The sequence below is a fragment of the Littorina saxatilis genome, linkage group LG8 (genome assembly GCF_037325665.1).
Source record: "Littorina saxatilis isolate snail1 linkage group LG8, US_GU_Lsax_2.0, whole genome shotgun sequence".
NCBI classification, from domain to species: Eukaryota; Metazoa; Mollusca; class Gastropoda; order Littorinimorpha; family Littorinidae; genus Littorina; species Littorina saxatilis.
In genome coordinates this window covers 40,998,976-41,026,475 of record NC_090252.1, presented here as the reverse complement: position 1 = coordinate 41,026,475, position 27,500 = coordinate 40,998,976, and the positions used below count along the sequence as shown (strand labels likewise).

The 27,500-nt window shown below is 39.3% G+C and overlaps 3 protein-coding genes across 4 annotated transcripts in view; 2 read left to right on the top strand and 1 right to left on the bottom strand.

Moving 5' to 3' along the window:
* Positions 1-3,458, bottom strand: part of LOC138972318 (uncharacterized) — a 5,906-nt gene extending 2,448 nt beyond the window's left edge. Inside the window, exons 1-4 of the mRNA XM_070345005.1 lie at positions 3,246-3,458; positions 2,444-2,515; positions 2,057-2,206; positions 1,408-1,617 (exon numbers count right to left, since the gene is read on the bottom strand). Of these exons, the coding sequence (XP_070201106.1) occupies positions 1,408-1,617; positions 2,057-2,206; positions 2,444-2,515; positions 3,246-3,282 (469 nt within the window). The 5' untranslated portion in view covers positions 3,283-3,458. The remainder of the gene's footprint in view (positions 1-1,407; positions 1,618-2,056; positions 2,207-2,443; positions 2,516-3,245) is intronic.
* A 3,136-nt stretch (positions 3,459-6,594) lies between these two features.
* LOC138973560 (uncharacterized) lies at positions 6,595-13,089 on the top strand. The gene is made up of 8 exons (XM_070346275.1): positions 6,595-6,715; positions 7,326-7,402; positions 7,729-7,878; positions 8,453-8,656; positions 9,272-9,418; positions 9,699-9,890; positions 10,372-10,474; positions 10,787-13,089. The coding sequence occupies exons 2-8, from the start codon at positions 7,327-7,329 to the stop codon at positions 10,920-10,922; spliced, it is 1,008 nt and encodes a 335-aa protein (XP_070202376.1). The 5' UTR covers positions 6,595-6,715; position 7,326; the 3' UTR covers positions 10,923-13,089.
* A 1,497-nt stretch (positions 13,090-14,586) lies between these two features.
* Positions 14,587-26,150, top strand: LOC138973559 (uncharacterized). 2 transcript variants are annotated; one of them, XM_070346274.1, is made up of 8 exons: positions 14,587-14,732; positions 15,182-15,230; positions 16,379-16,567; positions 18,858-19,064; positions 20,037-20,177; positions 23,836-24,039; positions 24,608-24,646; positions 25,159-26,150. In XM_070346274.1, exons 2-8 carry the CDS (start codon positions 15,212-15,214, stop codon positions 25,230-25,232), a joined length of 873 nt encoding a protein of 290 aa, XP_070202375.1. In that variant the 5' UTR covers positions 14,587-14,732; positions 15,182-15,211; the 3' UTR covers positions 25,233-26,150. The 2 variants fall into 2 exon arrangements, with proteins under 2 accessions (XP_070202375.1, XP_070202374.1); XM_070346273.1 differs by having other exon boundaries at positions 25,132-26,149.
* Positions 26,151-27,500: the final 1,350 nt, after the last annotated feature.

Genomic DNA, 27,500 nt, shown 5'->3' with positions numbered 1-27,500 from the left:
TGAACAAACAAGAAAAATGTTTTTGGAACGTTTTAAGAAGACGAGACATGTTAAAATCAAAGAATGTTTAACTATACATCGTTCAACTGAAGACAGTTACAGGGATACAATCTCAGAAAAACCCCCACTGTGATCGCTTCCAAAGTTATATTATAAGATTCTGCATCACCAGAAATGATACCGCGCAGGAGGACTGCTTTCATTTTGAAAACGAAAGTGTTATAAATGCGTGTTACTAGGCTGCTACGCCTTAGATGGTGGTATCTGTCCTGACGAATTTCTGGAAAATTATGAATTCACAATACCATAATCTAGACGCCACGGCACGATTTGACAAAAAACGTACCATCAATATAGTATTTAATTAAATCAAATTGGATGAGTGATACGTAAAACTAGAAACTCCCCCCAAACGGTTAAAGCAATAATATGATTGTACACGTTTAACATTGCTATAACTTACCATCTTTATTCTTTTGGAATTCTTGATTTTTGAAGGTGCTTAGTCTATTTGTTGCTAGATTTCTAGCACTATATACATGTACGCTTTGAATTTGTCCATACAGGATTAATTTAACATTCATTTATGTTTGTTTGTTATTATTGAGTATATGGGTACCTTGCTCTTCCGCTCACTGTGTGGACACGCAAAATAATAGTTCCATAACCTGTTCAGAATGGCATATTTTTGGTTTTCCATCAGCAATATATTAATTACGAATTAACACACAAATAAAGTACGTTGACAAAAATCAGATATACAACGAACGTATTATTGACTTCGCTAATAAATGTAATAACACGTGAATGGTAAAACTGGGTGTGGGTCCTCAGACCCCCCGCACTCCACACCCACTTAAAAAGCAGATTCACACAAAGCAACAATTGTGCACTACTTCGAACACGAGAGAGAGCGAGAGAGAGAGAGAGAGAGACAGGGAGAGAGAGAGAGACATAGAGAGAGAGAGAGCGAGAGAGAGAGAGAGAGAGAGAGGGGGGGAGGGAGAGTGACAGAGAGAGAAAGAGACAGAGAGAGAGACAGAGACACAGAGCGAGACAGGCAGACAGACAGACAGACCGACAGACATACAGACAGAGAAAGACAGACATGCAGACAGACAGACAGACAGGCAGACATGGAATGAAAGAAGCGTCTACAATTAGTCCCTTTTTTTACCCCTACGGTGTTAGATCTAATTAACAGGTGATTTTACTTATTGCAAAACTCAATAACTTGTGCCCTATACTGTTTTGTTCCGTCTCTCAGCTATTGTTTGTTTTCCCAACAGCCAAAAGTCTGCTCCGTCAGCCGAGACTGTCGTGTGAACTTAAAAAGGAAAAAAAGCACCTGATTCGGCCTTGCATAATAATATTGGTTGAAAGGACGTTTCAAAAACCTTAATTTACCTGTTCTGGCACATGTCAAGCTTTCATTTACTTCTTCATAAGCATGGCTACTGGTTGACTCATCAGATCGCCGGTTGTGAGCCTGTTGCTGCTGCTGCAGAGGGATGCCTTGTGCGTGCGGTGCCACTGGTTGATCAGGCAACGGTCCGTGTAAGTAGGCGGGTAGGTAAGCAGGGCTGTTCTGGTAAATAGGTGGTGAGGACCGTTTTCCTGGAAATAATAAAATAGTTAGTTTCTACTCGTAGTGAGAAAGTAGAGAACGGAAAGCAAAATAAGAAGGTTACAGGAATTCGTCTTCAGGGTTGTTGCTAGAACTGTGGCAACTTTGCCCAACAATGGCTATAACCGTGTCGGCAGTTTTCTGAAGTGTTAGTCAGCCCTTAACATCCCCGTTAAACAAATCTGGCAGATCTGCCGAATTAATTACACATACTTCGGCAGTTTAAATGGTTTCAATGCTTCAACGACTGCCGACGCAAATAGACATGTTGATTATATTGATCAACCTACTGATGTTTTCATCAGTTTTACAATCAATACATTTGTAACTTGGTCAGTTAATTAATGATTGCTTAATTGATAGATTAATCCGTTGTTGAAACATTCATTCATCCAAAAAGAATACCTTAAACGCATCATGAGCACTTACTTTTTATGACAATAACCAAAGCCAAAATGGCGAAGACAACGATTCCACAACTGATAATGGCAATCATTACGTCACTGGACATTGCTCCAGAATTTGATCCACCAGGGGATGTTTCAGAGGTAATTTCATCCAGTGTCGTTGGTTTCGTGTCTGAAAAGTATATCATTTAAGCTGATGACATGTGATCATAAACGAAAACATCTAACAAGAACATACGGAACCTTATGGATAGTAATGCTGTGTATATGTTGTTTTTCTTCTGACTGACGTTAGAATAGCTTTTATCCTCGCAAATTTTAAACCAACAAATCCGATGATCGCTTTGCTGACATAATTACCAACATTAGAATTAACATTTGTTCATTTTGTGATAAATGTTTTTCTCACATTGTGTTGATGGTCGCTTTGTCGAGGCTGTCTGCATTACGGTTGTAAACGTTGAGAGAGTGCTGTCCACATCTTTTTTGTCAAACACATATGGAAAACAGAAGAAAAAAACCCCGTGTTCACGTATTATGTTAAGCGATGGGAAGTAGAGGTAGCAAATTCCTTTAAGCTTGATTGTCTTAAACATGTGAATCATACTAAAATATTTACAGACGTAGACAAATAACGATAAGCAAATCATTATTACATGAGTCAATTAAAACTATGTATGGTCGGATTTGTTTAACTATTCGTCGTTTGTTTAATATAGAGATAACAACTTTTGACTTTGATGGCATCATTTCTGGCTAAACTAACCAATATATTAAAAGTTGAACATAGACAGGTTTACTTGTTTTTGTTTTGTTCCAGTGAAATCAATATCAAAATGCAAAACAATCGCGTCGAATACGGAAAATGTAATTATGCATGAACACGTTCTTGGACATATTTATTAAAAGGGTGAACTTAAATAATTCAGTCTTGACATACAGGACAGAAACATACAGCAACGGGTATTGGCAGAAATAAATACATGGACAAGAAACTTATGAACTAAAGCACAAGAACAAACATGCAATCGCTCTCTTTCTGCCCGTCTGTTTGTCTATCTGTCGGTCTGTCTCTCTGTCTGTCTGTCTGACTGTATGTCTGTCTGTCTGTCAGTCTGTCTGTCTGTCTGACTGTCTCTCTCGCTCACTCTCAGTTTCAGTTTCTCACTCTCCTTCTCTCTCTTTCCACATCCACACACAGACGGTCTTACATCTAACAATGATGTCCAGATATGCGTTCTCGATCATTCCACCTGTAATCGCAGTCCATGTCCACGTCCCGCTGTCATTCCTGCTCACGTGTGTTATTAATCGGTAGAGCCCCGATCCATCCGTGGGGCATGTGCAGGCTTTTTCTGGACACAGCTGGTGGCAACCGTCTTTCGGTGAAAACGTCAAGTCACAAACGGATTTGGGAACTCCATGATTTGACTTTTCGACTTTGATATTTAAGGAAATATGAGGAGTCCAACAACGGTTTGGCACACTGAACGTAATGTCTAATAGTGAATGTTCTTGAACATTCACAGTACCCCCGTGTAGATTTGGAAACTGAATGTCTGTGCCTGGAAAAACAAATTGGTACATCTTTCTCTCTTTTTATCTGTTACGCTTTTCCAAATGTTAAAGTTCATGCTAACATCGACATATTGCACTGGGAAAAAACAGTGAAGAGGAACATCATGAAGAGAATTAAAGAGAGAGAGAGAGAGAGAGAGAGAGAGAGAGAGAGAGAGAGAGAGAGAGAGAGAGAGAGAGAGAGAGAGAGAGAGAGAGAGAGAGAGAGAGAGAGAGAGAGAGAGAGAGAGAGAGAGAGATGGAAATAACGACGAACATACAATCACATATTAGAAGAGGTAAGAATGGCATGACAACTAATAGATCAATTCGTGTGGGAAAAGTTTACTTACATATACTTATACTAGATGCATCAACTCGTAGCAAAAGTACCACATATGTTACAAATAAGTCTATTAGAAATTTCATCGCAGCTGCACACGTATCAAAGTGACTGTATCAGTAACCACTGATTTTGATTACCAACGAGCTACTGAGAACATATCTTATTCCTTTCTATAGTGTTTCACACACATACACACATAGTCTTCAAAAGTACAATTATTTCCTTATGACCATGACTAACAGGGCTTTATTTGTTTAACCAATCAATCTATATCAATACCCATATAGTGTTGATATATTGAAATGTTGGTGGTAGCGTGGGTGGGTACGGATTTGTAAGTTTGTATTAATGTGTGTGTGTGTGTGTGTGTGTGTGTGTGTGTGTGTGTGTGTGTGTGTGTGTGTGTGTGTGTGTGTGTGTGTGTGTGTGTGTGTGTGTGTGCAGAGCAATTTTTGAAAAATTACGGGAGAGATGATTTATAACACTTTAAAAGTAAATGTGCCCACATTATATACCCGCATGTTCATATCTATGTTACCTTAAATGTCGATGATGACATCATATCCGTTTTTTTTAAGAAAGTTGAGGCTGCACTGTGATGACCGCATTTTACAATAACGTTCCTTGAATTCTTTTCAGAGAGCAGACGAGCTGGCAAAAGGAGGAGCCCAGAAAGATCAACCCAACAACAGCGTCAGCTTCAGTGAGAAGAAGAGCATCATAAGAGCAATCTCAAGGCTAAAGACAGAAAGAGACGACTGTACCATCTACTGTCCAGACTGTAGCAAATTGTCTCGATGAGGCTCCGCACATGTCACAACAGACTGGACGCTCAAATGAACCGCAAGTTCAAGCTGGCGCCATCACCAACCTGCACCTGCGGTCTTGAGGACCAAACAGCAGATCACATCCTGCAGAGATGTCCCCTTGTACAGAAGGAGCGACACGAAGGGTGGCCGTCCCCCACCCCACTACAGACCAAGCTTCGTGGCAGTCGACTGGAGCTGGAGAAGACGACGACATTCATCTCCCGAGTCGGACTGAATGTGTAGCGACAGCGAACGTCAAGAAGAAGGAGAATTATTTTTAAACAATCGTTCACCTAGCTAAGACAATGGAATTGCATTTCAGTTTGCAAGGTTAAACATAAATGAACTGCTTCGGGCATTAGAATTCTGCTTTAACATCAAAAGAACCGATTTAAACATTATTGTATTGTATGCATTATCACTTTCTAGCAATACACTCAGAATTAAAAAGAAAAACAAATGGCGTATGCAATTTAAGTCCTACTTTAGCCTGCTTCGTCGAGACCAGCTGCAGCCGTTTTGATTAACTATTTCGGCTAGCCAGGCCTCAGTATTTTCGGTGAAGAGTGATCCCGGGTGTTCATTTGTGTGAACATTTCAATCACTGTGTTGTCAATAATCAAATGAGGTACACAGCTGCAAGTTGGGTTGCTTTTGTTGTTTCCTCATCTAAGAGAGTGTCAAGCAATTAACTCGCCTTAAAATATTTTCAATCCAAACAGGTTTTGTCATCGGACACACACTTAACCTCAATAATATGAACATGAACTAAGTACTTGCAAAATAATACGAAGTGCAGAAGAAAAAAAATGTAAGTTTTACGCCCTCACGGCAAAGCCATTAGGGGCATGAAACAAAGTGCTATATGTTGGCAAGCTTATATTGGTTTTTTAATATTGGAATAGGACCGTTTAGAAACAAAAAAATAAGAACAGAGGCAAACACAAATGTCATGTACCGCAAGGTTCGTATTTATTGCAATGTACTTTGTCTCTGTGCGCCCGAGTGCAAACTGACAGTAACAGTAGTGTTTTGTAAGTCAGTCGGTAGACTATTCCTTAGCTCAGCATTCACCGTATAGTGGTAGCCATGCAGTGGTCAGTCTCATAGTGGGTCAGCTAGAGGCGTGTACGACTAGATTCCGTCCCCAAATATGTCTTGGCCGACTACGAGTAGACAGAGGCTGGACCTTATGACGTCAGTCCCCCCAAAACTGGAATGGCTTTGGGTAGTGGTACCTGGATTCAGGGGCTAGGTGGAACCATCGTCAGTTCTCGATAGACGATCCAGGCAGCCAGGCAGCAGGGAGAATGAATTAGTTAGTAAACAGGAAACTAGAGGAGGGTAACAGAACTCACAGATAACAGTTAGCAAAATCTAGATTAGGGTACCAGAACTTGTAGATAACATTTTTGTCAAGAGAAACGAATTGTTTAGAGATAGTTAGCTAGGGGAACAGAACAATTAGAAGTGAATTGTGAAGTAAGAAGTACGAAGCACGCTGCGATCCTCCGGATAGTTTACAACTGGTAAGGAATTGTTCATGTTGGTTTCCCGTGTATTCCCCACCTGTATTGAGTAAGGAAAAGATAATACCCACCCTGGCCTCAGTCTTCATTTAAAAGATCTGTATGTCCTCTCATTTACTAACAGCCAAGCGAGTAAATTAAAGTAAGACCTAATATCACAAAGAATAACAACGCAAGAGCCCCGTGACAGTAACCCTGTAAAGCCATTTTCCACAACCCGGTATAGTCCCCATATGCCATGCTCAGACACAGACACCAACTAGCTCTCTTGCTTTTTCATACCTGTGGAATTGTCATTTTGCCAAAACGAAACTCAGTCAGTAATCCTGACAGGCATGAGTAGAACCACACACAACATAGAGCTTACATCATTACCCTGCGCCTCTGTCAACCTAAACGTGTGTGCAACTAGCTGTCGGAACATGAGTGTCAAGCGCAAAGTGAGTAAGAAAAGTATATGTGAATAACAACTGAACTAAGTGATGTTCTGTCCCTAAAAATGTTTGTAGAGATACATGATCATGATGTAAAATGTTAACATTTTGGTAAAAAAGAAACTGAAAAAATGCTACTGACCAATCACTCAGTCAGCCAGCCGCCAACTCCTACACACAACCAACCAACTTTGGAAAACAACAACAATAATGAAATAAATGTTAAGAGGACGTTAGTTTACGTGGATAGATACAGAAAGAAAAGCTATAGAAGTAATTGATCAAAGCAACAATAAAATACAGGCCAAGATAAAGATGTTTGGACTTAAAAGATTGACACTGTGAATTTTTGGACTGATTGTTAATACCTATAGTTTTCAAGTAAATAGAAACTATTTTGTGAGTTTTTTTGGTCTTATTTATTATTGTTGTCCGTGGTAGTGTCGTTATTATTTATTTGAAATGTCGATGCCCGTAGTGTGAATTATGGGATTTCTGTTGTTGTAGGTGGTGTTGTTGTCGTTGTCGTGTATGTTTTATTGATGTTTGAAGCATTTATTATCCCCTATCCTTGACGGCAATTGTACTAACAGGAATCATTTTTTTCACATTCCAGGATGAATCTACTATACTTTGGAATCGTTGTTTCCGCAATACTCTCATTCTGCAGGGCAACAGCTACGGATGTCACAGGTACGCACGCACCAATCCATCGAATTCATTCTCTGACCCTTTGTTAGCTTTGTAATTATTCATACTTTTATCTGGCTGTATAATTTGTTTTTGTCTACATATGTTTTGTGCAAGATTATATTGTCGTTAGTCCGCTATGGTTAGTGTGTGTGTGTGTGTGTGTGTGTGTGTGTGTGTGCGTGTGTGTATATGTGTGTGTGTATGTGTGTGTGTGCGTGTGTGTGTGTTGTGTGTGTGTATGTGTGTGTGCGTGTGTGTGTGTGTGTGTGTGTGTGTGTGTGTGTGTGTGTGTGTGTGATTTAAACGAATGCGCAATATGGTTCCAGATGAGAACTACACAAAAGAAACCTGCGTTACACCAAAAGGTGTTCGGGAAGGTGATAGTGCCAACTTCACATGCGTGTTCCGTCTCGATGTCCGCAAACACGAAGAAGACTTTCTCGTGTATGGATTTTCACCGGATGAATTTGAACCAGGTCTTTATCGTTACTGTATTATCATTATCATCAGTATCAACACTATCGTCATCAACTTTATAACACCACACACTTGTGTATATAGTATGTATGATATGCCATATTTCATACAGCAGGTGTTAATCCCATTGGAAGTAGTTAATGGCAATGGAGCAATTGTTTGACTTGCTGTTTTTAAAATTGCAGGATACTTTCATGTAAGAAGTATGTTGTTGCATTACAAATATTATCTCAAAATGTCTAAATTAATGTGTTGGGAGCATAATATACAACTCCGTGGGAGGTTCGAACAAAGAAGTCATTGTTATATGCATCTACATTTAGGTCCTTCACAGAATGTTACAATTTCACAACAAAATGTGCCGCTTTTGACCTCCAACAGGATTGCATCCTGATTCTTCTTTCTCAAATTATGATTTTGAAACTCACGTCTTCGTTAGAACTCTTTGGGGTATACGGTTAAACATTTTGTCACATACCCCCTGATTTTACAATATAGTGTGATGCGATAATTCTGTGAACCGGAAGAAAAAACAGCGGGGCTTATTTAAAAACAATTTGCTTTTTATTTCAGCAAAAATAATAGCCGTCTGCAACTGGAACAAAACCAGCGGGCAACATGCCTGCACAGTTACACATGGATATTCCGTACATGTTACAACTATAAGTAACCGTGCAGTTATCGGGATCGACGCAGCCAAGGACATGAATTATGTGTGCAACATCTTACCTTCTGATCCAAGCGTGACTCCTCAGCATTGCGGTTTGCGCCCACGAAGTACGTATTTTGAAGTTCTGCTGTCATACACTGACGTATTATTCTTACTGATATAAATTCATTTTGCGAGTATCCCAAAGCATCATTTGACTTGACCATTCGAACTTTGTATGAGAACGTATTGCAAAGCGGATTGTTGTGGGTGTGTAATTTGCCCTACTTTGCCATGGGCAACATTTGTGCTGAAGAAAAAATAATGGCCAGACGGATGTGTTCTTTTAACGTGTGATTTAATGCAAAAGTAAAGAAAACATAATGCATAGTTTTAAGAACAAAAGCAAAACTGAAGGCACAGATTGAATTTGTCATATACCTGATTTCATCACTGGTATTATAATATGCCGACTGATTGTGCTTGTATGAAAGAATGGTTGTGGTACGATAAGGGTAAACACTTATACATTATGTTTTCCTCGCCTTCTCTACCTGTGCCTGTCTTTCTCACCCAGTGTCTTTGCCCTTCCTACACTATTCCCTTTTCTTGTCTATTGCCTGTACTTTGCTAATATACCTACTCCTTCCCGTGAAAACAGTTTAGCTCACGGTCTCGTATCTGGCCTTAAAATATGATGAAGTGACTAACGTTTTGTGCTGTGATTGTTTTTTCGTCTGCAGAAAAAACACTAGAAACCATCACATGCGACGCAATCACGCCTGTTTTGTCTGGACAGCAGGCATCGGTTATGTGCATTTTTTCGAGCGATGTTTCTGGCGCCGACATCACACTGGAAAAGTACAACAGTGCAGAAAGCACCAAACCAGGTATATCAATGATAAGTCCTTTCTTACCCATCATGGAAATCATTACATACTAAGAACACTTGCCTGCGCCTAATACAATAATTAAGTTGTCAAATAACACACACACACACACACACACACACACACACACACACACACACACACACATACACACACACACACATACACACATACACACACACACACACACATACACACACACACACACACACACACACATATGCCAGTTTAAATACATACATGTTTTGTATGGTTTTTATTTTGAATTATTTTTTTCCAGAGGAAATTTTGCGATGTAACAGCCCTACCGAATGCAGCATCAGAACACAAGGTTACGTGATCGAAACGAAAACGGACACATACATGAGAATTGGTATCCCTTATGCTTCTTTTCATCAGTCTGGTTTTTACCGGTGCATTTCAGCCAGACCCGATAGAGCCAGTGGGAAATGTAGCCTGAAAATAGTAGAAGGTAAAGTAATGTTACTGCACAACAGTATACATGTGTAACTTCTTCTTTTGGATTGTGCAACTGGTCTTATACCTCTTAAAGAATTGTCGTGCACAAAATAAAACCTATTAGATTTACTCAATATAAATGCCGTCATTTACAATTATGATTAAGTGCATAGCTGAACTACTTCTCACGAATACAACATTTAAGGAACACATATCAATAGCAAATAAGAATTAAATTAAAAAAAAACAAATACAAATTAGCTTGCAAAGGTTATTTCGCCAGACACATAGTACACCATCCGTTATTGTTGAAATGTGAGCTGTAACCTGCTTAGATATTAGTATCGCCATTTAAACAATTATTTCGCTCAGATTGCATATATATGTCAGTACGCACATCACATTTGAGCAGAATGTGCTGATCTCTCTATCACTTTCTATTGTTTTTGTTTCTTTTTATTACTTGTTAACCGTGTATTTTGTGTGTGTTACAGGGCAGTCTATTGTAGAGCATAGATGTTTGGACAATGCGCTTTTGTACACAATTCTTGTGCTGGGAATGCTGGCGTTGGCTGCTCTTCCTATAATTTGCTTTCTGTAAGTGAATTGGCCATGATTCAAGGAATATACTTCTCATTAAAATGTCACAATACTAAACACGATAAATAACTAAAAACTTCGAGTTAGAAGTATACATAATTCCAAACTGAAATGCAGGGTAAACATGGTTTTACAGAAAACAAAACCCATTCTTAGTGACCTCTTCGTTTACTGTTGATTCGTATATTTATTGCTACCCTAATGTCAGAATGAAGAGTATATGCATAATATTTTGGAGTTATGATGTTATCCTATAATCTGAAATTAAAACAAACAAACGCTATTATGATGCATTTTGTTCTACTTCAGAGCACACACAAATCGCCTCTGGCTTCCATGTCCTGCCAGCACTAAGAGGGAAAACAGACGCGAAACCAGTGAGAGAGAAAGCTGCGACAGCAATAAGAGCAGTGAATTAACCTTTTGCAACAGGGATTATACGTAAACGAGTAGAACATGGACGTCCTACAGAGGAAAAGAGGAAAGGGCTTATTTTTGTATGACTGACATGGATATAATGTCGAGCTTTACATTATGTTGCGAAGCGTAACTTTTGTAGCAGCTACTATGTCCAAAAGCATACACATCCATTATCTGTTTCATAGATTCGTTTTTCTTTTAATTCTGCATTTGATACTGATTTTTTACCACCTCAAGGAAACCTTCTACTATAACACACACGAAAAGATGAATGTTGCTTTTTCATATGTTACGTGGATTTCCATTGGTCAGTTGGGCAAAACTGAGCTCAGTGCAAAAGTGATATTGACGACATTTCCGTCGATATCAGTTTTGATATCGACGACCTCTTTATTGCTTCTCCACTTCAAAAACAAAAACATCTAAATTTAAAAACAAACAAATATATATGAAAATATATGTAAAATCCCAGAATTTAGTTGAGCAAGTGATTGCAGACTTTTTGAATGAAAAGACATTTTGAAATACTGAAAAGTACAAGAAAAGAGTGAACAAAAGAAATAATAATCAGAGGGAGGGATATGGAACAGCCAAAACTGAGACAAATACTTTTGTAATTTCTTTACAGTAAATACAAAATGTCCAGAGAATTAGCAATATATATATCTAACATTGACTGACTGTGTGATGATATCTTCTGCTATTGGTCTGTTGAGACAGTGATATCAAAATCGAGACCTCCGGTCACACAGTCCGTCAATATTGGGTAATATTACCGGATATAACTACTGTTCATAATGACTCATTTAAAAACATATTAATAAACATGTCTAAGACACAAGACCGTCTATAGACGGAATCATCAGAGATTGACATGTGTTCTGTTACGAATGTTGATATTGTCAGGGGGAATACAGTACGTTTGAGCCCAGTGTAATCGCGTGTTTAATCTGGAGACGGGGGAAACCTGCGATGCAAGTACACTCGGGTAATTTCATACTGTGAACAGAGGTGAAGAAGTTAACAGTACTTCCAAAACAATCAAAACATGTCACATGCTTTTAGTTTGCACAATAAAAAAAGAAGAAAGAAAGATTAAAAAAATGCAAATAACATTCATTAAAGCAGAAGACGTTACACAATGCATGAAAGAGATAATTGTTAATTTGTCCCCGTACACCGGGAATACCTGCAAATTATTGTTTGAACGTTCGATTGTCTAATTTTAATAGATGTGATTAGGTACTCTTTGCAGACTGTGCTTTATCTTTGATTTCACTTCCATTATGCTCGTTCATCCCTGAGAGTTTTGCACGCGTTTGATGGATAACAGATCCGGGTACCATACATCCGCACGAGTTTTATATCCTATAGCGTTTTGGACAATTGGTAAAAATGAAAACAGTCGATTATTAGACAATATCGCCGACATTAGCCGCTCACATATATGTACACTATACAGCAGGCCGGTACTTACAATTTTTCTTCTTGTTGGACTAAAGCCAGATTGTACAATGCAGTTGACAAATAGTGACAGTAAATGTACCTAATTCCCTGTAAATATTCATGAACTTAATGTATTAGTTCATTGGTTTAATTCAAAGAAGTAATTTTTTCTGTCCAGTTTATGTTTAATGTACTTATCTATTTATGAACATTTGTTTTGTTCTGCTTATGTGGTTGGTTATCTTTCTTTCTTTCTTTTTTTCTTTATTTCTTGTACACACACACACACACTAACCCCCCCTCCCACACACACACACACTCACATACACACACACACACACACACACACACACACACACACACACACACACACACACACACGCAGGCACTATGCTCTTGTACGCTTCACTAGAGGGGGTCTGAATTTATTGCGTTGCATACCTTAGTTTTGTGTTTGGCAGGTGGCCAGTGTTCCTTTATGCAAGACACGTACCTGTTTTTATCAACATTAACAGTGTTAAGTTGCGTTCCAAGTGCTGAGTTTGAACAGGCAAACACTCTGACAGTAGTCGACATGTTTTTCAAGGAACAGGGCTGGGATTTTCCGGGGAACATTTCACAATAACATAATTCTTTGATAGTTTGGTCCAACGCTGCTCATTGAAATGTTTACTTCAATTGTACACTGTTTGTTAGATATAGCAATTATCATTCAATATTTTTAATAAATGGTTTTCTAATACGTACTGTATGTGTGTGTGTGTGTGTGTGTGTGTGTGTGTGTGTGTGTGTGTGTGTGTGTGTGTGTGTGTGTGTTTAAGAAAACAACAACAACAAACAACTCAGATTCCAAAATAGGGAAAAACAGCGAGAAGTGCTCCAAAGTTCACATAATTATTTGAATCGCGTTTGTAGGCCATTTGGTTGGCAATCGAATAACATCAACAATGTTCTATTAAAATTAACTTGTTGCACATTATAATTCCTTTCAAATGCAACAGTTTTATGAAATTCTTCTGGCCGTTTGTATGAGTTTCTGTGCACGCTTGGCAATCAGTCGAATCCCAAAGTGATCTTAAACAGTGCCTTCTAACCAACAAAACTGGAAGAAATCCAAAAATGTATGAATAACGTTTTACATTGTGTATGACCTGTTCTTACTGAAAAAATAACACATTAATGCGTGTGTATTCCTTTACTGAAAACAACCGGGTAGATACAGAACAATCTTCCCAGTACAAAATTACAGGAGCCAAATTTTCTGTCAAAAAGGCATTATATTAAAAGTTTGCCCTGGAGAAGGTCCAACATTTGTAAGCAATACCGTCCAGCCATATGACGTAAGTCTTTACTCAGGTAATGTAAATACAACTGGTTTGAGTATGATGTGCATGTCAACTCATAAACATTTTCACAATTTGGTCTTCACGATTAATACAAGCACTTTTAAGGTGTGGAATTGGCAATCAACCAAACATTCAGGTGAAAATAAACACCTTTCTTCTACATTGCTGGAGGAAAGCCAACATCTGATGTCACCAAGTGATTTATTTTGTACCATGTGCATACAATTATTTTTTTGAGAAGACTACTTACGTGCCAATTCTTTGATTAAATAGAAGCAACCAAAGCATGGAATGCTAGCAAACTCTTAGTGGGTAATATTACGCGCTCGCACGCACACTCGTAGACGCGAACACAAATGCAGAAACAGACAGACAGACAAACAAACACACAGGCGCAAATACACACACACACACACACACCACACACACACAAACACACACCCGCCCCCCCCCCCCCTTGCACACACACACACACACACGGCATACACACACAAACGCACACACACGCACATACAAACGCACGCGCACACACACGTACACACATACGTATACACACTCATCCATTTAACAACACGCATAAGCAGAGGCCGGGATAGAGAATCAGACAGACAGACAGACATACCTTGTAGACAGAGACAGAAAGATAGACAAATCTGCTCAATAAAAAGTCCAGAAATGAAGGGGCATTATGCGTTTGTAATCACTATCTTGCATTTGACTATCACAGAGATAAGCGTTCTTACATCCTTGACAATCATAGAATCAATTCAAGCGGTCCGTGACGAGAATATACATTATCTAATATGAATGCTTTCAACATTCAAGTCAGGTATGAATAAAGCCAATGTCCGTAATTCAGAGTAAAAAATACACTCCACTATCCTGGCATAGACTATGACTAGACCTGTCGATGTGGTAATCATGCAGGATCAGTGGAACACCTTTTAGTGCCTGTTCAGAATACAGACAGTAGTGCACAAGAAGGGTGTGAGTCCTTCGAAGTAAACACCGTCAGGTTGCCTGCATACTGGCAGTAATGTAAGGTAAGCAACTGAATGTTTACATTATCTACTGATATCTTCATTTCTTGTTATTGAGGAAGAGTAAATCAGATGTTTGGGGAGTGAACAAACAAACAAACAAACAAACAGGCAAGCAAACAAGCAAAAACAAAAGCTCAACACACAGAAACAGTTCCATATAAAACAAACAAACAACTTATAACAAATACGTGCACTGATATACAAAACATATATGTAAATCGAAGAATTGAAAGATCAATACACGAATAAATACATTTCATAAACAAGTTGATAATTCATGAACAGTATAAACGGTAACTAAATAGAGAAGACAGATATACCGTAGAAATGCACACATCCGAGCAAACAGTCAAACAAAGAAATTGTCACTACGAAATGAGTATATTCACGCAACTAGCTTCAGAAGGACGTGAGACAATACATATTTCATGGTATTGAATGTGTTGCAGGTTCCAGCACTCTGATCCGTTTCCTCCAAGATGCGTCTTGCGTCATTACGTGCGTTGGTTGTTGTTGTTGTTGTTGTTGTTGTTGTTGTTGTTGTTGTTGATGATGTTGTTGTTGTTGTTGTTGTTGTTGTCATTGTCATTGTTGTTGTTGTTGTTGTTGTTGTTGTTGTTGTTGTTGTTAACGACAGAACGAGGAAAGTAGGGAGGAAGCTAAAGAGGTGAGAGGAGAACTGAGATGTTTCTGTAGTTGTGCATACAGTCTTCTATTGGAACGTCAATATTTATCTTGCTCTGGTGGTACTGACCTATGCACTCCTTCATCAACTTTTACTTGTATTTTAGTCAGAAAATACCAACAGTTAAGACTGTTTCTTTGTGGGTTGTCTTTGTGTGTATCTGACTGTCCTCGTTTCTGTCACTCTTGTTTTCTTCTTCTCTATCTCCGACTCTCGGTTTGTTCCTCTCCCTCTTTCCGTCAAATTCTGCCTCTTGTTTTTGTCCGTCCCCATAATGATAATATTGCCTTTGGTGTTCAATCAATCAATCAATCAACCAATATGAGGCTTATATCGCGCGTATTCCGTGGGTACAGTTCTAAGCGCAGGGATTTATATTTTTATTTGATTTGATTGTATGCAATTTTAATCGCGCACATATTCAAGGAGCAGGGATTTATTTATGCCGTGTGAGATGGAATTTTTTTTACACAATACATCACACATTCACATCGGCCAGCAGATCGCAGCCATTTCGGCGCATATCCTACTTTTCACGGCCTATTATTCCAAGTCACACGGGTATTTTGGTGGACATTTTTATCTATGCCTATACAATTTTGTCAGGAAAGACCCTTTTGTCAATCGTGGGATCTTTAACGTGCACACCCCAATGTAGTGTACACAAAGGGACCTCGGTTGTTCGTCTCATCCGAAAGACTAGCACTTGAACCCACCACCTAGGTTAGGAAAGGGGGGAGAAAATTGCTAACGCCCTGACGTGACCCGGCCAGGGTCGAACTCGCAACCTCTCGCTTCCGAGCGCAAGTGCGTTAAAACTCGGCCACCCAGTCCATGTGTTGCCACCCCTTTGCATCCCCCCCCCCCCCCCAAGCATCGCACCGTAATTGTACTTTCAAAAAATACTATTATAATTGTTTTGTATATCTCGTGGGCGCATTGTTGTTTATATCATTTACAGTGATTGCGGCAGTCCATTGCGTTGGAATGTTGGCCGTCAGTCGGTCTGAACAGCCGTCTTGCTCGGCTAGACCAGTCGTTGAAGGACAACCTGGCTCCGTCACATGTACATTCCCAGTTGATGTGACAAAACAGAAGCAGCACGTCAATGTCCTTCGATACGATTTCGATGGCCTTAATTTTGTGCCAGGTATTGATTCCTTCAATTTACTGTTTGTCATTGTCAATGTATTAAAGGCACACACAGCTTCACGTAAGCCATCCGTTTCTGGTCACAGACACGGTCAGGCCTTTACACACAGTACAAACACCTTTTCGTTTAAACACTCACAGCTTGAGAACATCCTACATCAAACTGACGACGACATTGTGAAAACAAGTCGCGTAAGGCAAAATTACTACATTTAGTCAAGCTGTGGAACTCACAGAATGAAAGTGAACGCACTGCATTTTTTCACAATGACAGTAGTCCGCCGCTCGTGCAAAACGCAGTAAAACTGACGAGACTGTTTAGCGCGGTAGTGGTTTCGCTGTGCTGCATAGCACGCTTTTCTGTACCTCTCTTCGTTTTAACTTTCTGAGCGTGTTTTTAATCCAAACATATCATATCTATATGCTTTTGGAATCAGGAACCGACAAGGAATAAGATGAAATTGTTTTTAAATCGATTTCGGAAATTTGATTTTGATCATAATTTTTATATTTTTAATTTTCAGAGCTTGTTTTTAATCCAAATATAACATATTTATATGTTTTTGGAATCAGAAAATGATGAAGAATAAGATAAACGTAAATTTGGATCGTTTTATAAAAAAAAATTAATTACAATTTTCAGATTTTTAATGACCAAAGTCATTAATCAATTTGTAAGCCACCAAGCTGAAATGCAATACCGAAGTCCGGCCTTCGTCGAAGATTGCTTGGCCAAAATTTCAATCAATTTGATTGAAAAATGAGGGCGTGACAGTGCCGCCTCAACTTTTACAAAAAGCCGGATATGACGTCATCAAAGACATTTATCGAAAAAAAGAAAAAAACGTCCGGGGATATCATACCCAGGAACTCTCATGTCAAATTTCATAAAGATCGGTCCAGTAGTTTACTCTGAATCGCTCTACACACACACACGCACACACACACACACGTACACCACGACCCTCGTCTCGATTCCCCCTCTATGTTAAATCATTATTTTAGTCAAAACTTGACTAAATGTAACAAGTCGCGTAAGGCGAAAATACAACATTTAGTCAAGTAGCTGTCGAACTCACAGAATGAAACTGAACGCAATGCAACGCAGCAAGACCGTATACCCGTAGCATCGTCAGTCCAACGCTCACGGCAAAGGCAGTGAAATTGACAAGAAGAGCGGGGGAGTAGTTGCGCTGAGAAGGATAGCACGCTCTTCTGTACCTCTCTTCGTTTTAACTTTCTGAGCGTGTTTTTAATCCAAACATATTATATCTATATGTTTTTGGAATCAGGAGCCGACAAGGAATAAGATGAAAGTGTTTTTAAATTGATTTCGACAATTTAATTTTGATAATAATTTTTATATATTTAATTTTCAGAGCTTGTTTTTAATCAAAATATAACATATTTATATGTTTTTGGAATCAGCAAATGATGGAGAATAAGATGAACGTAAATTTGGATCGTTTTATAAAAAAATTTTTTTTTTTTACAATTTTCAGATTTTTAATGACCAAAGTCATTAATTAGTTTCTAAGCCACCAAGCTGAAATGCAATACCGAAGTCCGGGTTTTGTTGAACATTACTTGACAAAAATATCAACCAATTTGGTTGAAAAATGAGGGCGTGACAGTGCCGCCTCAACTTTCACGAAAAGCCGGATATGACGTCATCAAAGACATAAATTTATCAAAAAAATGAAAAAACGTATGGGGATTTCATACCCAGGAACTCTCATGTCAAATTTCATAAAGATCGGTCCAGTAGTTTAGTCTGAATCGCTCTACACATACACACACACACACAGACAGACACACACACACACGCACGCACATACACCACGACCCTCGTCTCGATTCCCCCCTCTACGTTAAAACATTTAGTCAAAACTTGACTAAATGTAAAAAGGAAAATGTGTGACACGGGTTCACGATGGCTCAGGGGTAAAATAAACCACGAAATCTGGTGTGTAGCTTACGCAAGCTAAATAGCCATTAAAACGCACTGTGTCATTTAATGCTGTTAAATGCTATTGAAATTGTGTTCAATAAGGTTAGAACTTCTTTTTTCGTGAGAAGATTTAAATCGCTCTGTAAACCATTTGAGACAGACTGGGCCTTCAAACCTTTATTTGCTCTGAGGATGTTTCAGGTTTGATCCAATCATTATGCATAATTTGTTCTACAATTAAGCTGCAATTTTGAATTTGATTTTCACTTCTATCGGTACCATTGAACTAACTTGATTTGAAACCTATTTTGAGGACTTCTTAACACCCTTTTTTCAGAACTAGTACTCAAGTGCTTCTGGCGAACCAACACAATGAACCCGGATTGTTCTGTTGCTGACGGATTTGACTTCGACCGTCAAATCAGCAATACAGTAACAGTGAAAATACCGAGAGCTACAAAGGGACGCCACGAAGGAGTTTATGCCTGTGACTATGCAGGGGCAGCCCCTAGGCGTTTCAGCGTGTGCAGACTACACGTAAAAAGTAAAACTAAATCATGTCATGTGCATCATGTTTATGAGTTTTATTCTTTCTCTCCTTTACGTCTTACTTTCGTTTGTTTATTTAATTCTTTTTTTATAGTTATTTTGTTCTCTCTCTGTTATATGTCGCTTTATTGCGACACATTTTGGGGGGGGGGGGGTGTAAGGGAGTGCACCATCTTAGCTGTTATGGGCAGACACAATTTTAGACACTTCAAATCGGCTTGGTATTTAAAACGCACGTTATACGAGTATTGGTGCATTAAATCTTGATTGGGTTCAAAACATCAAGTCAATCCAACGACTGTGTGGTCATCTACAGGAAACCGCTCGTGGGAGCAATGTTTTTTTTAATGGTCGAAGAAACATTAGGCATTATACTTAAAACGGTACTGAACTATTTGGAAATGTCAAACCACATTGCTTCGGGTCAGTTTTTCTCGATTTAAAAAGTTAATCAACTTCCTTTGATGTATATGGAGAAAGTTCTTAATTTTGACTATCAACTGTAATGTTTATGCACAAATACAGTTTGCGCAACTGTGCCAATGAGCACACCACACTAGCGTAGTTACAGCACATACTATACATTCTTACATGTTTTTGATGAATTGCATAGTGTCAATGATTGTTGGGTTGTTGTTGTTAATAATGTGAAGTTTTGTTACATTTGATTAAGAATTCAGAGACATACACAGAGATAATAGAGCGTTGTCGCATATATTTGATTTTGGATTTCTACCCCACTACCATGTACGTACGTTCTAACGTCTGCCAGATCAACAGAGGTTGACCTTTCATTCTGAATCACGCACAGATTGGAGGCAAAATGAGTAAGGTTCCTGCTGATTATCGCTGTTTAATGATTGCTTCATTCATTGAAACAAATGTGATGGCAAGAGATCCACGTTGTGTACCAGCTTTTTATTGAGAGAATAATAACGTGTATTAACGCAAAGTGTGAATATTTCAGGTTCCCGGATCTCATGTTCAGCACCCGCCGTTAGCTTGGGACGCCCGACACATGTTACCTGTGAATTCAACAGTGATCTGAGCGAGACAAAAAACAACTTTTACATCAGTCACGGTGGCCTAGGTATAAGATCCAAACCAGGTATGATTGCAACATGATAGTCAAGCCTTTTTCGCAAGCGTTTGATTGTTTTACCTGCTTGCTTTTCATTCGTTCATTTGCTTTATGTTACTTATTGTTTCTAGCGGGGAACACTTTTGAGAGTAGAAGAAAGACACAGATACATGCATTATTATTTGTTTCGACCGTAACTTGCAGACTGCTCGATTAGTTTTTTGTATATAAATACAAATAATTGAATACCTTGCAAAAACTAGGGTTACAATAAGAAAATAAAATTAGCAATATATATGAGTCATATATTGTTCATTCAATTGTTTTTAGCATCAAAATCTTCTGCTTGCTTTTCATTGTCTGTTTGTTTCTTTCCTTCTTTCTTTCTTTGTTTCATTTTTCTTGTTGGCAGCAGACGGCTAACATATGATTCAAGCTGTTGAACATACACATTTACAGAAGGTTGTGAGTTGGGATATGTTTACTTCTCAGATATAATCCAGTAGAACAGAGGGTTACTATCAAAACTAAAGTTCCAACTGTTTCTAGTTCTTTTCTTGTGTATGTGTTGACACAGTTATTAAGTATTATTCCCCCCTCTGCTTCTTTACCTCTGTAAACTTGTAGAGCTAGTTATTTTTCGATAATGACCCAGCAACCAAACAAATAACGAGCCAGCAACAGCCTGAATCCTCGATAGTGCAATGGGTTGAGAAGCTGTTCTGTTTCGGTACTACTTTTGCGACTGAAAAGTTCCGAACGCTCTATACGTACGAAGTATACATCTCTGGAGCAAACAATACAAACATACCGCATTTAAATTAACAACTACAGGCCTGAACACATGAATCTCCATATAAAATCCATGAGTTCGGTTGTTTTCTGAATCTAGATCTGCCGTGCACAAACCGTTCATCACAAGCAAATTCCCACGGCAAGTAACTCATACTCTGGCGACAAGAGTAGTTCCCCTTCTTTTAACGCAGTTTCTTCGACAACACTGACTGCAATCCGACGGTCAGTTTTCAACAATATTTCATTTTATAAACAGATCACACGCAACCAAATGCACACATCTCATCAATTTAAACAACATAAAGCGGTTTCATACACTATTTTCCCCAGAAAACTGAACTTCATACAGTAATTAACGTTGGAACACGGGTGCAAAAGTTCGTCTGCTAGTCCCATTTGACGAAAGAACATTTACTAAGCGATACTAAAACATAAACAGAACACACAATATCTGCCTTTACCGCCACAGCAGAATAACAGCATATCTGTGTACTTGATTTTAGTCCAAAACAGGGAAACTGAAAAGAAGTGTTAACAGAATGGAATGATTTGCACGGAACTATACAACCGCGCATTAATCGATCGCCTGCGCAGGTTGACTGGTTGAGTGATTCGGATTCGATCAAACTTTCGCACAAAAACTCCTGTTTTTTTGGAATAACTGAAGAAAGGAGGAATAAAGAGGTTACACACCTCGTCTCAGTGATTATTAAAAATAATGGTCTCAGTTCGCGGTCATGAAAAAGCTCGCTGAAGCTCGCATTTTTCATGATCCGCCAACTTCGACCATTATTTTTAATAATCACTGAGACTCGGCATGTAACCTCTACATAAATGCGTTTTCTGCTGTTCCATGACCAGCATTGGAGCCAAGAAACGTAAATGCGTTTTTAATGTGTGTGCTTTTCCAAACATTTTCTTGAATAAGGGATGGAGACGTCGGGTAGGCCTTTTGTGAGAATGCGCATGATCGGTCAGGAAAAGGAATCGAGCCGTGGGAGAGATCCCGTTACTCGATTTATTTTGCTGTCCTACCATGTATTCATTCATTTATCAATCCTTCCACCCATTATCGTGGCGCTATGCTTTTGAGATGTGTGAGCAAGACCTGCACCTACGTCGCCCCTGTTTGAGATTCAGGGTAATCAAAATGCTAGGGTTTGCTATATGTACGTAAAGACTTGAGCTTACTAAGTTCAACCTTATCACTCTCACTGAGTTGCGTTTGGTTCCGAAAAGCTGTTGTTTGCTACGGAACAGAAGGAAACTCCAATCTGGCTGCACAAATGTCAGCAAGTTCAGATGACCTACTTTTTCAGCGCTGTGCACGGACTCAATGTGTACTGTCTTCAGTGCACCAACATGAATCATAGAAAGAGGAAATAACATGTGTGACAGGGGAGGCTACCGCTCCTTTCACAGCAGACTGCACCCGAGTTGTTGGCATTTAAGTCAACACCGGTGGATTGTGGAATTCTGTTTGTGATGGGGTCTGGTGGTTTCCGATTGTCTGTATGTTCATGGAAACCTTCGGGTTTGCATAACAGTTTTTATAGGGCTAAGAAATTAGCCCTAACATTTTCAATCCTGTTTGATTGCACTTCGCCTCCCGAGGTGATCGTAGTGTTGCGGCACTGCGCCACATCTGGCGCTTGCGAGCAGGATGGGACTCGGCATGATATGTTCAGGTAGTGGCATAATATGACCACTGAACATCTTCGTGCTGTTCCCATTCTGCGAACTTGGGATGGACAGTGGTCCCCCGGTTCGGAACTTCGGGACGAAGTTCATTCAAACGGGGGCGATTGTGACAGGGGAGGCTACCGCTCCTTTCACAGCGGACTCTGCACCCGAGTTGTTGGCCTTTAAAGTCAACACCTGTGGTTTGTAGAGTTCTGTTTGTGATGGGGTCTGGTGGTTTCTGATTGTCTGTCCTCTCTTCTCTGGAGAGAATGGAGGAACAAATATATGCACAAGGCTATAAGCTCTGGCTGGCTCATTCGGGAAGCCCCATCAAAACAGATGAACACCTATAATGCATGCCCACGTGTAATAAAAAGGATTAACCGCCTAAGGGCAGAAGCTGGGAATTACCAATTTCTAGAGCTTAAATGCACCTGTCAATCCGACCTCACCATTGCTCATTTGACTTTGGAGTGTGATTTGAACTCATGCCACTTTCAACCCCTGACTCAGTTTATAAACTCAAATAGAAATATTCTGCCAAATACCTCAAAGGAAAAATTAAGCTATCTTTTAAGTTTTAATAAAGACCTTGGGTGGCAAGGTCCCAAACTTATCGCTGGACTTATGCACACGCACCCACTTGGTCCCTGGATATGAAGAGACGTTGCTGCGGCTGACGCCATTGCTTCTCATACAGCTACTATATATTTTTATCAGAACTTTTAAAAATACCATTTTATATCCAAGTATCTCTTAACACCATTTTTAATTAGATGAGCGAGAGTGTGCGGGGGGCGGGAGGGTGGTGAACCACTGTACATAAAGGGAAAGTTTGTGTGCGTGCCTGTGTGTGTTCTTAATCTAAGACAAATGTCACCAATGTTTTTACAGAGTGACGTTAAATAAACGATTTTATCATCAGTGTCTGTATGTTCATGGAAACCTTCGGGTTTGCATAACAGTTTTTTTTTATAGGGCTAAGAAATGAGCCCTAACATTTTCAATCCTGTTTGATTGCACTTCGCCTCCCGAGATGATCGTAGTGTTACGGCACTCGAATACACATATAAAGAACAAAGCTATGTACGCTACACTTTTCTCCACAATAGAACAATCAATTGATTAATCAGTGTATACATTCATGTTCTACTTTGTTCCGTTGATCATCCATGCTTTGATAAGATGATTCGTTCATTCATTTTAGAGGATGTTGTGACTTGCAACTGGATTAAAAACCAAGCAAAACCCTTCTGCTATACCAAGGAGGGCTACAACTTCACCACTGAGTCGATACATGAAAGAGTCACTGTTCAGATACCTGCTTTTGAAGAGCATCATATCGGCAGATATTACTGCAACACCGTTCCTGTAGAAAGAGGGGTCAACACCGAGCACTGCAACTTGCGTGGTATGTTTAGTTTAATTACTTCTTTTAAGTTTGCAGCAAAAAAACTTCCAATGTTCTCGTTTTGCTTTCTGGATTTGGCTGAATTTTTCGACTAGAGGTGTTTGAATGCCCACTTTAATAATACTTATGATTATTTATGATGTGTACCAAGAACATGACGCATTTACAAAACCACTGTTTTTCGAACATCCATTGTGTCGCAGCTGATTTCTTTAAGAAGTACCTGATCAGTCCCCTGATATTCACATATTTTTAAAGATATCTAAGTCGGTGGTAAAGCTTATATGTGAGTATTAACCCTCCGACATCGGCGTATGCTGCTTGAATCGCGGGGTAAAAACGGTCATACACGTAAAAATCCACCCGTGCTAAAAACATGAGTGAACATGGGAGTCTAAGCCAATGAACGACGAAGAAGAAGAAGAAGTATTAACAAAACTTTATTATTTTCTTGGATTTGTTAAGCTATCAACATAAAATCAGCATACTTGCTTTTTCCATTTCTATTGATAACTAATTGTGCACTACTAACAAAACATTAAGAGTAACTGCATACGTTTTCTTACAGTCGAGGACGTGACAACGCAGAAAACAACAACATCACAAGGTATTGGTAAAACAAATTATACAATAAACATATTCTCAACACCGACCATCAGCGAACACATCTTCGCTTACTCACACTTGTTTTTAATCGATCACAGTCATTTGTAGGATTCACTTGTTGTATTTATTTATTAATATTTCTATTAGTAATAATTATGGAGAATGAGAAGCATACAAAGGGGGAGAGAGAGTGAGAGAGAGCGTGAGAGAGAGAGAGAGAAAGAGAGAGAGAGAGAGAGAGAGAGAGAGAGAGAGAGAGAGAGAGAGAGAGAGAGTATGGATGAGAGAGAGAACGAGAGAGAGACAGAGACAGAGACAGAGAGAGACAGACAGAGAGAGAGAGAGAGAGAGAGAGAAAGAGAGACAGAGAGAGAGACAGTGAGAGATACAGAGATATGCATAATATTGACTCATAACGTTGCCATGACAGCCACTACAGATGGTGTCTCCTGAATGATCGACAAACCCATTCACTTTGTTTTATAGGGACAGTGAAGGATGGCTCTGGTTCAGGTGCTCCTTGCAGTTCCTGGAATGTCAGTGTCTTCATAATGGTCTTACTGCGCTTCTTGATGGAGTGTGCATGAAACAAACTGAGTTTGTGCATGAGGTGTGGCGAGTGTGATTTGGTGTGTGTGTTTTTGTGTGTGCGTGTGGTGTGTGTGTGTGTGTGTGTGTATGTGTGTGTGTGTGTGTGTGTGTGTGTGTGTATGACAAAGAGAGGCAGAGACAAGGAGAGAGAGAGCTAGAGAGAGAGAGAGAGACAGACAGACAGACAGACATAGAGATAGACAGAGACGGAGACAGGGAGAGACACAGACAGCGAGTGGTATATCAGTTGGTAAGATTTGCAAGTTTATCTGTATGTGTTTTGAATTATTTGCTTGTGAATCAAGTGCTTCTGAATGAAGTTCTGATGTACTTGACATACTTTTACGCAAATATGTGTACTCCTCATGGAATGAGTCGCTGTTTTTTTACATTTAGTCAAGTTTTGACTAAATGTTTTAACGTAGAGGGGGAAATCGAGACGAGGGTCGTGGTTGTGTATGTGTGTGTGTGTGTGTGTGTGTGTGTGTGTGTGTGTGTGTGTGTGTGTGTGTGTGTGTACCCCCGTTTCCACAGGTTTGGTTGCCTAAATCACCATAAGGCAACCATCCACACGTGGATGGCAACCTAAACTCTGGATGGCAACCTAATTGTGTGGATGGTCGCTTCATTTAACACCGTTAAATTGACTTTTTTGACGGAAAGAATGTCATAACAATGTTCAAAATGACATTCTTTCCGTCCTCTATAGGCGACGAAATAGGTCAAATTTTGTGCATTTTTTAGTGCAAAATTCTTCGATGCCGGAGCGAGTACTGCACCCAGTGCTGTTGTAGTGCAAGTGCACTAGAAAGGCACTACACCCAGTGCCGCCTCTTAGGTAACCATCCACACTTTAGGTATGTGTGTGTGTGTGTGTGTGTGTGTGTGTGTGTGTATGTGTGTGTGTAGAGCGATTAAGAGTAATCTACTGGACCTATCTTTATGAAATTTTACATGAGAGTTCCTGGGTATGATATCCCCAGATATTTGTTTCATTTTTTGGATAAATTTCTTTGATGACGTCATATCCGGCTTTTTGTAAAAGTTGAGGCGGCACTCATCTGTCACACTCTCATTTTTCAATCAAATTGATTGAAATTTTGACCAAGCAATCTTCGACGAAGCCCGGACTTTGGTATTGCATTTCAGCTTGGAGGCTTAAAATTTATGTAATGAGTTTGCTCATTAAAGTTGTCATTAAAATCAATTATTCGCAAACAGATTTAAACTTGATTGCATCGTATTCTTCATCACATTCTGAATATAAAAATATATACATATGTCATGTTTACTCTTAAAGTGTGATCATAATTAACGAAAATAGAATAATTTTTATTAGTCTTACGATTAAAATGTAAGAAATCGATCCAAAAATGATGTCATCTTATTCGTGATCTTTTCCTGATTCCAAAAACATATAGATATGATAGGTTGTATTCAAAACAAGCTCAGAAAGTTAACAAGAATACAGAAAAGCGCGCTTTCCTGCTTAGCACAAAACGCTACCGCGCTAATCTGGCGTGTCGATATCACTACGTTTTGCACGTGGAAGGTGAGCGATTTCCTTCACGCGGGGATTAACGAAGCTGTTCTGTCTTAGTGAATAAACACAGTGCGTTCAGTTTCATCCCGTGAGTTCGACAGCTTGACTAAATGTAGTAATTTGCCTTACGCCACTTGTTTTAGCTTTTTTCATGAAATCATCATTTAATCTAATGTTCTCTCTCTCTCTCTCTCTCGCCCAAAGAGCAATACAGTTCAGCTCGGGGGTTGTGACCAAACACCAGGATTACCTTAAGAAAAACATTTGAGCGCTGAGTTACTCACATTGAAAACCACTGTTTTCTCATTGTAATGCACTTGGCGCAACTTCTAGTTTTCGTCCTACCTTTTGAGCCTGATCATTCCATGCGTTATTCCTAGATACACAGGTTTGACCAAAGAGCTACAGAGTTCGTTTTTTGGGTTGATTAGACAATATATCTTTAAAACAGCTGACAATTTTATTGATTTGCCGTGGAAAATAGCCGAAACAGATGTTCGATAACGACGTGCTTGTAAAACTACGTTTATCTTATTGTTATTGTTGCAAGCGTTGATTTATCTTCAGTTTGGTTTACACTTTTGAACAAAGAGTATGTTCATTTCACGATCGGTGTGTGTCTGTCTGTCTGTCTGTGTCGTTCTCATTCTCTGTCTCTCTCTCTCTCTCTGCTTCTCTTCTCCACGTATTCCGTATTGTCTGTTTGTCTGTCTGTCCGTCT

What these genes read in the sequence shown, in the direction of transcription:
- LOC138973560 (XM_070346275.1), top strand. Translation starts at nt 7,327, where the DNA reads ATGAATCTACTATACTTTGGAATCGTTGTTTCCGCAATACTCTCATTC. An exon ending in AACAGCTACGGATGTCACAG is followed by an intron (nt 7,403 to 7,728) that starts GTACGCACGCAC and finishes ATATGGTTCCAG; the next exon opens with ATGAGAACTACACAAAAGAA. An exon ending in TAGCCTGAAAATAGTAGAAG is followed by an intron (nt 9,891 to 10,371) that starts GTAAAGTAATGT and finishes TGTGTGTTACAG; the next exon opens with GGCAGTCTATTGTAGAGCAT.
- LOC138973559 (XM_070346273.1), top strand. An exon ending in TGGCCTTAATTTTGTGCCAG is followed by an intron (nt 16,568 to 18,857) that starts GTATTGATTCCT and finishes CCCTTTTTTCAG; the next exon opens with AACTAGTACTCAAGTGCTTC. An exon ending in AGGTATAAGATCCAAACCAG is followed by an intron (nt 20,178 to 23,835) that starts GTATGATTGCAA and finishes CATTCATTTTAG; the next exon opens with AGGATGTTGTGACTTGCAAC.